The sequence below is a fragment of the Cicer arietinum genome, chromosome 4 (genome assembly GCF_000331145.2).
Source record: "Cicer arietinum cultivar CDC Frontier isolate Library 1 chromosome 4, Cicar.CDCFrontier_v2.0, whole genome shotgun sequence".
Taxonomy (NCBI): Eukaryota; Viridiplantae; Streptophyta; class Magnoliopsida; order Fabales; family Fabaceae; genus Cicer; species Cicer arietinum.
The window spans coordinates 62,755,383-62,767,573 of record NC_021163.2 but is presented as its reverse complement, the minus strand read 5'-3'; the positions used below and the strand labels follow the sequence as shown (position 1 = coordinate 62,767,573).

At 34.2% G+C, this 12,191-nt stretch overlaps 2 protein-coding genes across 3 annotated transcripts; one reads left to right on the top strand and one right to left on the bottom strand.

Annotated features, from left to right (window-relative positions):
• Positions 1-1,146: 1,146 nt before the first annotated feature.
• Positions 1,147-7,736, top strand: LOC101493316 (mannose-P-dolichol utilization defect 1 protein homolog 2). Of its 2 annotated transcripts, none has more exons than XM_027333924.2 (8): positions 1,147-1,461; positions 2,110-2,263; positions 3,017-3,089; positions 3,193-3,259; positions 3,523-3,582; positions 4,839-4,899; positions 4,988-5,029; positions 5,675-6,314. In XM_027333924.2, exons 1-8 carry the CDS (start codon positions 1,291-1,293, stop codon positions 5,683-5,685), a joined length of 639 nt encoding a protein of 212 aa, XP_027189725.1. In that variant the 5' UTR covers positions 1,147-1,290; the 3' UTR covers positions 5,686-6,314. The 2 variants fall into 2 exon arrangements, with proteins under 2 accessions (XP_027189725.1, XP_004499021.1); XM_004498964.4 differs by lacking the exon at positions 5,675-6,314 and adding an exon at positions 7,296-7,736 and having other exon boundaries at positions 1,148-1,461.
• Positions 7,737-8,946: 1,210 nt separating this feature from the next.
• On the bottom strand, positions 8,947-11,766 carry LOC101492984 (F-box protein At1g47056-like). The gene is made up of 2 exons (XM_004498963.4): positions 9,689-11,766; positions 8,947-9,383 (listed from the first exon to the last, which is right to left on the bottom strand). The coding sequence occupies exon 1, from the start codon at positions 11,342-11,344 to the stop codon at positions 9,704-9,706; it is 1,641 nt and encodes a 546-aa protein (XP_004499020.1). The 5' UTR covers positions 11,345-11,766; the 3' UTR covers positions 8,947-9,383; positions 9,689-9,703.
• Between the last annotated feature and the right edge of the window lie 425 nt (positions 11,767-12,191).

The window sequence follows — 12,191 nt, the reverse complement described above, 5'->3', positions numbered from 1 at the left end:
AAAGAGTGTGAGAAGAGAAAAATATTTGAGAAATAAAAAAGAATTGATGTATTATTTGATATAAAAGAAACAGAGAAAAGGGGAAATAGATAAAAGAGTAATATTAATTGTTTTTAAAAATACAATAATGCCTTTGAAACAAAAATGCTTTCATTAAAACTATTTTATTTTTATTTAAATTTAATCAATTAATTGATTAACTCAATTACTTAATTAAATTTATTATAAATTTAATTTAACTATTAATTAAATGAATCCATGGTGAAAAACGAAACATACGTAACATAAAAACAACATGATAAAAAAGAAAGTGAATTGTGTGAAAGGGTTTGAAAGGAAAACAAATAATAAATTCACGAACTCTAGATCAATTTTGTCTCTCTTTCTCGTTTGTTCCAAACAAGAGAAATCAGCATTTCTCTACTCTTTCTCTCTACTATATCTCTCTTTGACAATTCTCTTGCATCAAAAAGATCTTTAACACTTAGTTGAGAAATGCGTATTTTGTCACATTTATAGAAAAACAAATTTTATTGCAGATTCGTTAACAAGTTTTGCTCATTCTCAAACTCTAAATATGTATGTTATTGATTATTATCCTCCTGTTTTGCTCGACAAACAATTGCTTTTATTTTACGTGATATGTGTAACCTTTTATTTTTTTTATCATATATCCAATCAAAATACATAAGAATATTATTTTATTGAATTAGTTATTTTTTTGATAAATTATTATATTAATTTTAAAACGACTCTCTATATATCTATAAAAGTGAGATGTTATTGAAGGTATGTTTCAAATAATTTTATATTCTCCATGTCCCTAAAAGCTTAAAAAATATATCCTGTGTTCTGTTACCATTAAATTTCTGTAAAAAAATCTTGAAAATTAAATATATTTTAAAAATAAAATAAAAAATTAAGAATATAATACTTTATAAATAATCCAAAAATACCTACCAGTCAACTTCTTTTAAGGAAATATACAAGTCAATTTATAAAAACTGAAGAAAAAAAGTTATTTTATATATACTATCAATAATAATATATTTAAAAATATTTAATTTATATAATAATAAATTTTTTAAGGCAATAAACATGAGTGGTTAAGAATATAAAGTAATATAATACAAATTAAACCCTTAAAAAAACAAAAGAGAGAAATCACAGTAAATGAATATCTTGTTCACAAACTGAAAACTAAGAAAGGGCGTTGAAAGAAAGAATTGCATTGGATTGACAATCGATAATCGAAAGAGATCAGAGAGAGAGAGAGAGAGAGAGAGATCAATGGAATATCTGTTAATTATCATTCAACAATATCTAGGGATTGATTTGAGTTGTGCAATTGGATCTCTTCGTAACGGAAACTTTCCTCACAAACAATGCTTGCTTCCTCTCATTTCCAAACTCCTCGGTTACGCCATCGTCGCCGCTTCCACCACCGTCAAACTCCCTCAGGCACTCCTCTCTTCTATTCTCTCTATTTACCATTTCCGCAATCCTTTACTATATTCTCTTCTCTCAATTTATTTACGGTTTAGGAAAACAAAATTAATCGATGAGATTTTAATAGTTTCATAGTTTGTTGTGCACATGCAAAACCTAACTTATTAAGCAAATTGTTCTAACTGTTTCTCGCTGTGTTAATTCGTGAGTTTTATTTGCTGTATTCACTGGTTCAAAGGAAATATTCATTTGCTGTTAACGATTGTGTTGTTTTGTTCGATAAATGTTGATTTAAGCGTGTTTAGTGTGAGATTAGTTCTCCTTTGGCAAATTTTGATTTTGAATTACTTGATTTTTTATCATTTTATTTTGTTTACTAGAGAGTTGAAATATATATATGTTTGGATATATTCACGCAGTAATAAATTTGAGGCTAAAATTTATATTTGGATGCACAAACTCCGAAAATCTGTTTCAAGTTATTGTCAATTTTGATGCCAAAAACAATTATACTCTAAAACGATCAAGCAGGTCACATTAATTTATATTTATGGAATCACTTTGTCTTTTGCAAGATTGAATCAAATCATGTACTTATTTTCTTCACATTTTGAAATCAAACTAGGTTTTTTCTAATTGTGTTGATCTTGTGAAGCTCAGATTTTGAAAATTTTGAAGCATCGAAGTGTGCGAGGACTTAGCTTGTTGTCGTTTGAGCTTGAAGTTGTTGGATATACCATATCACTGGCTTACTGTCTTCACAAAGGCCTTCCTTTTTCGGCTTATGGAGAATTGTTGTTTCTTTTGATACAAGGTGCACTTATGTTTTTCAATTTTGTTTTTGCTTATTCTTTGGTGACTATATATTTTTCAACATTCTGTTCAACCATTGGGTTATATCATCCACTTTTGAACAGGGTTGAGATGAGGGTTGAATCAAAGTGAGGTGTTACTAAAGAATTGGCTGAAAAGGGAGTATAATAAACAAATATAATTCAAAAAGCCAAGAGAAAGGCAGGTTCGGGCATTTTTTTGGAATGCTAACGGCTTGAGTTGCTGGGAAGTAAAGTGCTAATAAAAGCACGAGCTAAGTGTCCTGGTGGATGAATAGACATGCTAGAAAAGATAAGATAGGAATTAATATATTTGTGGAACAATGGGGATATTAGCACTAGCGACAAACAAATTACAGATTCTGACCTAAGATGGTTCTGTAGTCATGTGAAAAAGACCTATTGAGATCCCAATAAGGATAGTTCATCATGTGGATAATAGTAGTCCAATAAACAAAGGTAGAGGAAGACCAAGTAAACTCTTAAGGGAAACAAGGACCTTAGTTCAAATGCCCTTTCTACAAACAACTGTTGTAAAATTTAATCATTGGAATTAGGAATTTCTTAGAGATGTAGGCTGGATTGCTTGTGATCTGAAAGGTCTTAGCTTCTATAAAAGTTAAACCAAATTTAAACTTCATGCAACTTGTATGACTCTATCTTTTGTTAGATATAGCTATCTTGTTTTTCTTGAATTAGTCTAACTTGCTTTGTCCTCTACGTTTGTGATACAGCGTTTGTATTGGTTGCCATAATCTACTACTTTTCTCAACCTTTGAGTACAACCACATGGATTCGGCCATTGATGTATCCTATTCCTACTTGCTTGCAAAAGCACTGAGTTTTCATTCTCACATTATGCAATATAATCAAATATTCTCGATCATTTCCTTGATACATTGGTTTTCAGATATTGTGCTGTAGCACCCACTATCTTAGCTGGTCAAATTGATCCTCTTCTCTTTGAGGCCTTGTATGTGAGTAATAACTTCATAACTTTATGTTCACCATGCATTTGCTGCTGAAATTTTTCTCCAAGTGTGTCTGGCTGTCTGCTGTATTCCTTTGTTAATTCGTAGTGTCGAGCATTTTAGTCTTTATTGCATAATTTTTTTTATAGATTTTCTCTTTCACCAAGGTCCTTTAACCCTTAGCTCAATTGCCCCCCCCTCCATTGCATAATTAGGGTATAAGGTGCTCTATGGCCAACATTTCTTGATGCCAATTTGATCTTTTGCAGGCATCTCAGCATGCAATATTTCTGTTTGCAAGGATCCCACAAATATGGCAAAACTTTTCTGTAAGTGGAAACACGAAGGGCTGTTTTTGTATGTGTTGGAGAAAATACCTAGTTGTCGTGAAATTTTAAAACTTATTTGTTTTCTAGTTTTTACATGCTTATATGATACATGATTCTCCGGTCAAAATGGCTACTTTTTCCCTTTTAGCAAATGGTAAATGAGATATTTTGTTGTACATTTAATTATGATCAACTTGAAACTAGTTAGATATATGGTTATGAAACTCTCAAGCTAACTCATACATTCATACAAGTTTTCAACTCTTGCTATTAAAATTGAGCTAACTTGCTGATAAAATTGTTTCATGTAAATTTGGGTAGACTCAGATAGACTTGCATAGAATCACGAGTTTACAACATAATGGTTATTTCTCCCCTATAAAATTTCATGATAGGGCTCCACAGTGCACAAAACTTCAATGTCACTGTTGTGTGTTATAGTACTCAATTCCACACATGCATCAATGCGAACCATCTGCAGAGGATCTGAATGATCTTGTATTGAGTCTCAACCCCATAACTCCTAGTATAAACGAAGTGAAGAAATGAGAAACATAAACAAACTCACCATTGCAAGTTTGCAATGAACCCAACAGGCCAACAAGGTGAATGAATTCAACTCTGATGAGCGTGAAAGTCTGAAACCTAGCTCTACTGAGCTTAAGCCAGTTCCATCTAGGGAACCCATTCCTACCATTCTTCTCCCTTAGTAATTTTGAACCATGGTCAATTTGTCCATCAATTTTGTTCTTATTATACTCTTTTGTTGGCTGAGTTGTGAAAATATCTTGCGTGTTGTGAATTTGTCCATTTTTTAATTGGTCTGGTCTGGTCCTGTGACTGCTTACTGAATATTTATTAGAAATGTTGAATAATTACTATGAACATACTGTTAAATGACATTTAGATACTATGATAGATGTTTTAACCATTACTTTTGTATCAATCTTGAGTTTAATGATTGTGTAGAACCTTGAGTTTGACAACATTGATTACACGATAACATGGTTTCTAAGTATGATGTGTTGCCATCCTATCTGCATCTTGAAGAAAACTGGGTGCTTTTATTGCTCTTGTGTAATGAAAGGCTAGAATCCGGTCAACTCTGTTGATTTGGATGTGCTGATTTTTTCATGTTATGCCTCATTGTGCATTTTAGATTATTTATTTCCAAAATGTTGTATTTAATCAATGAAGTATGTCAGCAATTTGTTTTCACCATTCTTATTTGTCACTGGTAAATCTGGTCTGTGCAGAATAAAAGTACAGGGGAGCTTAGCTTCTTAACTTCTTTTATGAATTTTGGAGGTTCAATGGGTAAGCCAGTACATCTTTAATTTAATAGAATTTAGGTTACAGTTTTCATTTGTTGGCATACTAAAGTTTTTGTTTATATTTGCTGCAGTTAGAGTATTCACCACCATCCAAGAAAATGCCCCAAAAAGTGGTATCCTTTCTTAGTTTGTTTTCATCGTCATTTCTTTTGTTTTTGTTATCATCATTAATGAATATCAAATCAGTTATTGGTGTTAATAGTAGTGCTTTAAAAGTAAGGACCCGTTAGATTGCAAGATGTCTCTATCTCAATTTTGACTACAGAAAAATAGAAACAATTTGAAGAAAGTTTCAGTAGTCCTCTTCAGCCAAATTTATCTTATGTACACAGTCCTCTTCAATAGCTTCGCTGCAAATTTATTTACATTCTTTCTGTATATATTGCCAGTCAAACATGCACCCACGGATAGGACTGAATATTTATCTTCCCCTTTTGCCTCATCTTTAATTCTCAGTATTTGGTATTGCTTTCCTGAAATTGTTATTGTCCCCTATTGTTGGCTTGAGAGCTTTGTTTCCTTCTCATTCAAGTTTCACTAACTCTTCTCTGCAAGGTAAAAGCAGGTCCCCACCTCTTCTTTTCTAGTAAACCTCTCAGTCCAAAAATCAATTGTTTGATCCATGTTTTCCATCTTCAATATAGAAGTCACATTTTTTAGCAATTAAGCTTGAGAAATCTCAACAATATCAGTTTCCTTTTCCTTTTGTCTTATGGGTTCATGTGAATCTTAAATTTTCTTTAACTTTTCTCGGGAAGTATTTTTGTGATTGTGCCATTGTGGATGAGTTTATAGTGCATGAATGTTGGAGTTAAGCTAATGGCCAAAAGGTGTTTTAGTTGGCCCTGGAGAAAAAACTGTTGGATTTCCATGCTTTGATGGTAGATATTGTTGACATGGTTTACATCAGAACAAGTGTTTGCCTGTTCAGTTTAAATTTCTGTGGAAGCCGATGGGAAAAAACCACATTCCAAGGCACTTTTTACCAGACCAAAGAAATGTAGCCTTGATCAAACTCCCATTTAAGAGCCTTCCCAACTCCATAACTGATAGGACCCCAAATGAGATGGTGGGTTCAAAGGGACAGTCAGTGCATTGGTTGCCTAGGCCCATAGTGTGGAGAGTTTATGTTAAATAGAGAAGGAATAATGGGAATATCCACGTGAGTGAGAGTGAAGAGAAAAGTGGTAAATGAGTTGTATAAGGATGATGAGGGGAGAGAGGAAGGTATCAAGTAGAATCATTCACTTTGTTAGGGGAGAGAGCATTGGTTCTCTGAAGGAGCTTAGCTTTGTGGAAATAGGATCTTCATCCTATTGTATTTTTTTCCTTTGATTTTCAGAAATAATACACTCTTCATTGTCCATTATTGCTATGTTTTCTTCCATTTACTGTTTATGTAATCTGGGTTTGCATCAAAAACAAACATGCACATTTTGAAATTTTGAAATACCCATTCTCATCTTCCCCTTTCTATGAAGCTGTTCTAAAATCGGCATTTGAAAATTTGAAGACAAAACTAGCCAGACCACTATTTGTAGCTGAAGAGTAGAGTGAAACACTTCGTATTGAGTGTTAGGATTTGGATACTCATCTCTCTCTTAAAAAAATTAAATTTTTCTTTGAGAGGGAGATAGAGTAACAGTTATATTGCAATATTTATGGCCCCCTACACCAGAAAACATAGGTTCCTGTTCGATGGAATTTGTGTATTTCCCTCTCCAAGAATGGATGCTCATTTTTCTTAAGGATGAGTCTATGAGAGCGTTACTTTTGTTCATTATTTAGTCACAGAGATACTTAATAATTTATTTATCAAGTCACATTCATATACAGATCTCTTGGATGATCTAATGAACAAGATTGTAGATCACTCGAGAACTCAAACACTACAGACTAGCTTTTCTTAATCCTTATGAAGCAGAAAACCCAAAGTTCATTTTTTGTTGCTTATATATACGTGTATAAAAATGTTCTGTGATGCCAACTGTAAATTTCTAATTTATTCGTAGAAAATGGTTATTTTTCAATAGTTTCTTCCTTTTCAAGTTTGTTACTACTATTGAAAGCCACTTTCATAATCATATTGTTTCTATCATTTTGCTGATGAAGTTGAACATATTTTACTAAGTTTTTATTATTCCAGTATGTCGAAACAAACTTTTGGAATTGTGTCTGCTCAGGCATTTGGCAATGTTTAATTAGCAAACTTATTTTTTTTCTTGTTTGAAAATCATGTTTTTCATCTTCTTGACTTCCAAAGTTCTGTGCCTAAGTTTTATTGACATTTTTGTCTGTATAGCAGTCTTGCCGCGGTGTATTTGTTTCTTGACTGTGTTATGTATAATAATTATGAATGTTTCCTTAATTCTTTTGAAGTTCTACTGGGCTATGCAATTAGTGTTGCAACAAATTTTACCATCTTAAGTCAGATGGCGATGTACCAAAAGCCTCAGGCTGCAAAAGAGAAGAAAACAAAATAGTATAACTACCCCCCTCCATTGTTCAACTCTCAACAGGCACTGCTGCATGCGTAGGGAATACACATAACAGGTGTTTGTTATCAGTCTTGAATTGATTCACTGAACATTATGTAATTTCAAGTGCTGATGGGTGAACCATTTTAAGTTAGACAAGGTTGCGTACATACAGGTGTATGTTATAATTTTATTTTAGAACCTGAGACTCTTATGCTTAATTATTGTCATTTTCTATTACGCGATAATTTAAAGGATGCCTACAGGTTTGGTGTAAGAATATCTTTCATGTAGTTCTGTTTCTCTTTATATGGCCATGTGATTTATTACTCATTCAAGCTAATCAGTTCTCTTGGGATGCATCAATTTAGTAATATATACGTGTTGAGTGATGATGAAATAACAAGAGAGTATAACGAAGAGCTTTTGGTTTCAGCTCATGATTTGTGATGCTAAAATTTCATTCACATGCCCACATGTGAGAAACTTCCCGTGGGGAGAAAAAAACGTCACGACATTATGAAATTATACCCGTATTTTGGTAAATCTAATACATAATCATAAATAGTTTTTCCATAATTCTTTTGACTTCACTTGCGAATATTTAGAAAAAGATCGTATTTTTAAAATATAAAATTGAATCAATCAAGAATTTTATTAGAATTAAGTGAATTATTCCATTTCTTGAAACGAAATTATCGACATGATTTCACCAAGACTACAAAACATCCTACAGCAAACACAACCTTTAAAAGGTATATTGGAAAAATGAATTTGGATGTCAAATGATATTGAATTGAGGGGTCTCAAATTTGTGAGGGACTTTTCTCATCCTTTGACTTTAAATGTACACATCTGAAAGAATATATAGTTTCAATTAAAACACGTTCATATAAATTATATAGTTCGAAAATAAACTCTTAAAAGATGTAGTTTGAATTTGTATGTTCACGTCATCAAAATGATGCAATTGAGAAGTTTGCCACCAATATGCTTGTTGTGGGCCTCATTCAGTCTAGTTTAACTTTTGCAATTCATTTAACTTAGTAAGAAAAAAATGATAATTGACGGTTTTGTACTATTGACAGGACTTTCAATAAGATCACCATCTATAATAAATATCTCATTCTAACTACAGATAGATTATAGATCTATTATCTTCAGTAAATTAGATTTGAAGTGACGATAACATCAAGTTAGTGGGAAAGAAGATAATTTGATTATACACTTGAAAAAGACAACCTTTATAATACATAGAAGACGTGTTGGCCAATGCCCATTTCAATCAGTTATGAATATAAAATCTAGATCCTATCCTAAGGATGTTTGTTTTACTCCGTCAAACAGAATACAACGTTTATTTTACCATTGTCTTATGACATCCTCATTTATAGTGTAAGCCGACAGGCCCATGTTGAGCATTTGTAGGAGGCGTTGAGGAAACATTATTTTGAGGGTGAAATGGCAAGAAATCTAGTTTTGGAATGGATCAATTAGGATACATATAAGCCATATTATTTTTGTTGCAAACATATCGGTTGACCCAAACAAAATAAACAATGGTGTTGAGTTTTTTTACATATAGTAGTAATAATAAGATCATGGATGCAAGATCAGACAATTCCCACTCTAATTTAGTATTTAAACGCAATTTATCTAAGTCATAACTTGAACGGTCTAATCTAGTAATCTTAATGTGACAACCTAAATCATGTAATTCCGTTAAATACATTATTCTCAAACACACAAGATTCATCATACCAAGATGGCGTGACTGCTTCAAATGCGTGGAGGCTGCAATTCTAAGAGATCTGTTGATCCCCTTCTCAAGAATCTTGCTTTCTTACACAATGGCATCGGTAGCAGTCACCAAGATATATCCAGAAAACAAGGAATATCTTTTGCCATTCAATATCAAACTCATAAATCAAACAAAAGCCAGACATCCTTAACCTCCATCATCTTATACACACTGTAGTGTCCAGTGCATCTAGGAATCCAACCAAGAAAATCATCAAGAGACAAATCAGAGAAACAATGTATGATATACGCAGGATGGGTGAGACGACCCGTGAGTGAGTTTATCATACAAAGTATAGCACCAAAAACAACTGTAGGGGAAAAAAATATCATTGACCCTTAACCGTGAAGATTCAATTCAAAAGCTAATAAACACCACACGGCAAAAATTTCAAATTTCAAATTTCAAATTCCAAATGTTTTACAAGATATAGAAAAATCAAATGATACAAGACGATAATAATATTGAAAAATGAACAAAGACAGCTAGCTTACTTATGCTCTCTGTCTCTAACCATGGCGAGCACTAGTGTTACCACCTGACCATCTTCTCAATGTACTAGCAACTATATTCCTCCCAGACAAAAGTCCTAACCTTTGCTTGAATGAACTCGATCGAACAGTACTTCTTGATGCATTACTTGTCGATGAAGACGCTGCTGTATTGCCAGGCATTGGAGGAAACTCTATGCCAGTCTCTTGTGCTCCACCATCACTAGCACTAGCATCTTGGTGTTCCGCTTCGACAGTATCCAAATTAACAGCAACAGAAACCCTAGTGAGCCTCAACCAATCACCACCCTCAGGGGTAACACCCTTACACTTCTTAACCTTCACTTTCACCAAATTAGGGCACCCATTTGCCAAAGCTTCCATCCCATGATCAGAAACAGGACAACTCTTAATGCAAAGTTTCTTCAAAGCCAAACACTTAGCAGCAATGCAAGATATCTCAGGATCACCAACAGTATCACTTGCACACAAAGCCAACCTCTCTAAATTAGGGCAATTAGATGCCAACATTTCCAAACTAGCTTTTGTAGGGTTAACACCAATAAGCACCAATTCCTGTAAATTAGGGCAAAATTTAGCAACAGCAATTAACCCTTCATCCCCAATCCGATTTGCCTTCCAACCATCGATGTGAAGCTTCCTCAAAAGCTTGCATCTTTCAGCAATTGTAACAAGTCCAATATCAGTGCATTCAGGTGTTTTAACAAGATGCAAAATCTCCAAATTGGAACAGTATGAAATAGCTTGCAATCCAATATCACTAATCTGAAGCCTCTCAAAGTGAAACTCAACAATCATGCTCTTAACCCTTTCCGCCATGAGCTGAAAAAGCGTATCCCAATCACCCGAACATCGAAAAAGCTTCAATGTCTTTAGATTCTTAGCTCCAAGAATCAATGAACCAAAACACTGTCCATTGTAAAGCTCTTTCAAACAAATCGTCTTCAACGACGCCGCGGCTACTCCCGGCCCAATCGGCTCCGCCACCGCAGTCTCCGCAATTCCACGGAGGCGCTTCACCGACAATTCTTCCAGCGCGGCGCAGTTATCGAGAATCGCGTTCATACCTTTGGATCCAAAAGTGCAAGATCCACACGATAGTTTCTTCAATCCTCTACAGTTCTTAGCGAAACCTTCCATTCCAGCGTCGGTAAGTTCGCGACACGCGCGGAGCTTAAGGCGCGTGAGATTAGGGCAACGCTCGGAGATTAAAACGAGTGCGTCGTCTCTTATGCTAACAGATCTACGATCGCATTTCAACGCGAGTTTCGTAACCGAATCGAATCGAGTAAAGAGAGAATCAATTACCGGAAGAAGATCCAATTGCGCGTTTAACGATAAACGTTGACGGCTCTGTCCTTCAACCAGAAGCCACCGCCGGCAGACGAGTGAACACCGGTTCCGATCGGCGGAGCTCAGCGACTGAAACACTATAGCTAAACACTCGTCAGGTAGATCTGATATATAATCGGAGTTTTCACCGTGAACCGGATCTCTGTTATCATCTTCGTCTTCGCCGGCGGTCATCGGAAACACTAAGTCGGTAGATCTGGTTGTTTTTGTGGTATTTGTAGATCGATGGCCTTGTACGCTTTCCCGGCGGTAAGCGACGGTGGCCGTGGAAGCTGTTTGGCCCATCCACGGCTGTGATGAACTATCAATAGAACGAAACGAACGGTTGAGATTGAAAGTTGCAGGATTCGTAATTCGTAATAGAAACTAGTTTCTCTCACTAACTCTGTGTCAGATTCAACATCTTTGTATCGTTGTTTGGTTTTTTTTTTTAGAGTTGAATAGCGGATTTGAAATCAATGTTCATTTTAGTTTTCTTTTTATATTTTTGTTAGCGTTTGTGTTTGGTATTTGGTGTGTGTGTGTGTGTGTGACTCGACTAATAAGGTGGACAATTTTTAGAAAAGAAAAGTAGTGGTGTCGTCGACAATATATAATAGGGTATGGGAGACCTCATTGGATTGCCGTGGGGATTTCTATTGATTTTGTGCCACGTGTAAACTAAACGGAAGTTGCAGGCGGTTTTATGAAAGGTTACAGGTAAGTGATGGAGACTGGTAGCAGAGGATACGACGGAGCGCAACTCCCAAGAAAAAGTCTTACGCGCACCATATATACCACACAGACACACAATTTTCTTTTGAAAAGACTAGTTTAATTCGTATATATTGCAGTGTAAAAGTCTTTATACTAATAATAATTTTTAATTTTCTAATTTTATAAATATTTAATTTGTATAATAATTATTTTTAAAATAATAAATATTGTAATTATGAGCATATTAATATTTTTTTTAAGACTCTAATGCCAAATCTCACACAATAAATGCAAGAAAATGGATATTGGAACATGTAATCTCAAAAATATCAAATATTTATTAATATTTTATGATATGATGATCTATAGTTTTGTGATAAAATTATTTTTTGACACATCTAAAACAAATATTATGTATGAGATTAATTTATTTGTA

What these genes read in the sequence shown, in the direction of transcription:
- LOC101493316 (XM_004498964.4), top strand. Translation starts at nt 1,291, where the DNA reads ATGGAATATCTGTTAATTATCATTCAACAATATCTAGGGATTGATTTG. An exon ending in AAATATGGCAAAACTTTTCT is followed by an intron (nt 3,583 to 4,838) that starts GTAAGTGGAAAC and finishes TGGTCTGTGCAG; the next exon opens with AATAAAAGTACAGGGGAGCT. An exon ending in AGAAAATGCCCCAAAAAGTG is followed by an intron (nt 5,030 to 7,295) that starts GTATCCTTTCTT and finishes ATTCTTTTGAAG; the next exon opens with TTCTACTGGGCTATGCAATT.
- LOC101492984 (XM_004498963.4), bottom strand. Translation starts at nt 11,344, where the DNA reads ATGGGCCAAACAGCTTCCACGGCCACCGTCGCTTACCGCCGGGAAAGC.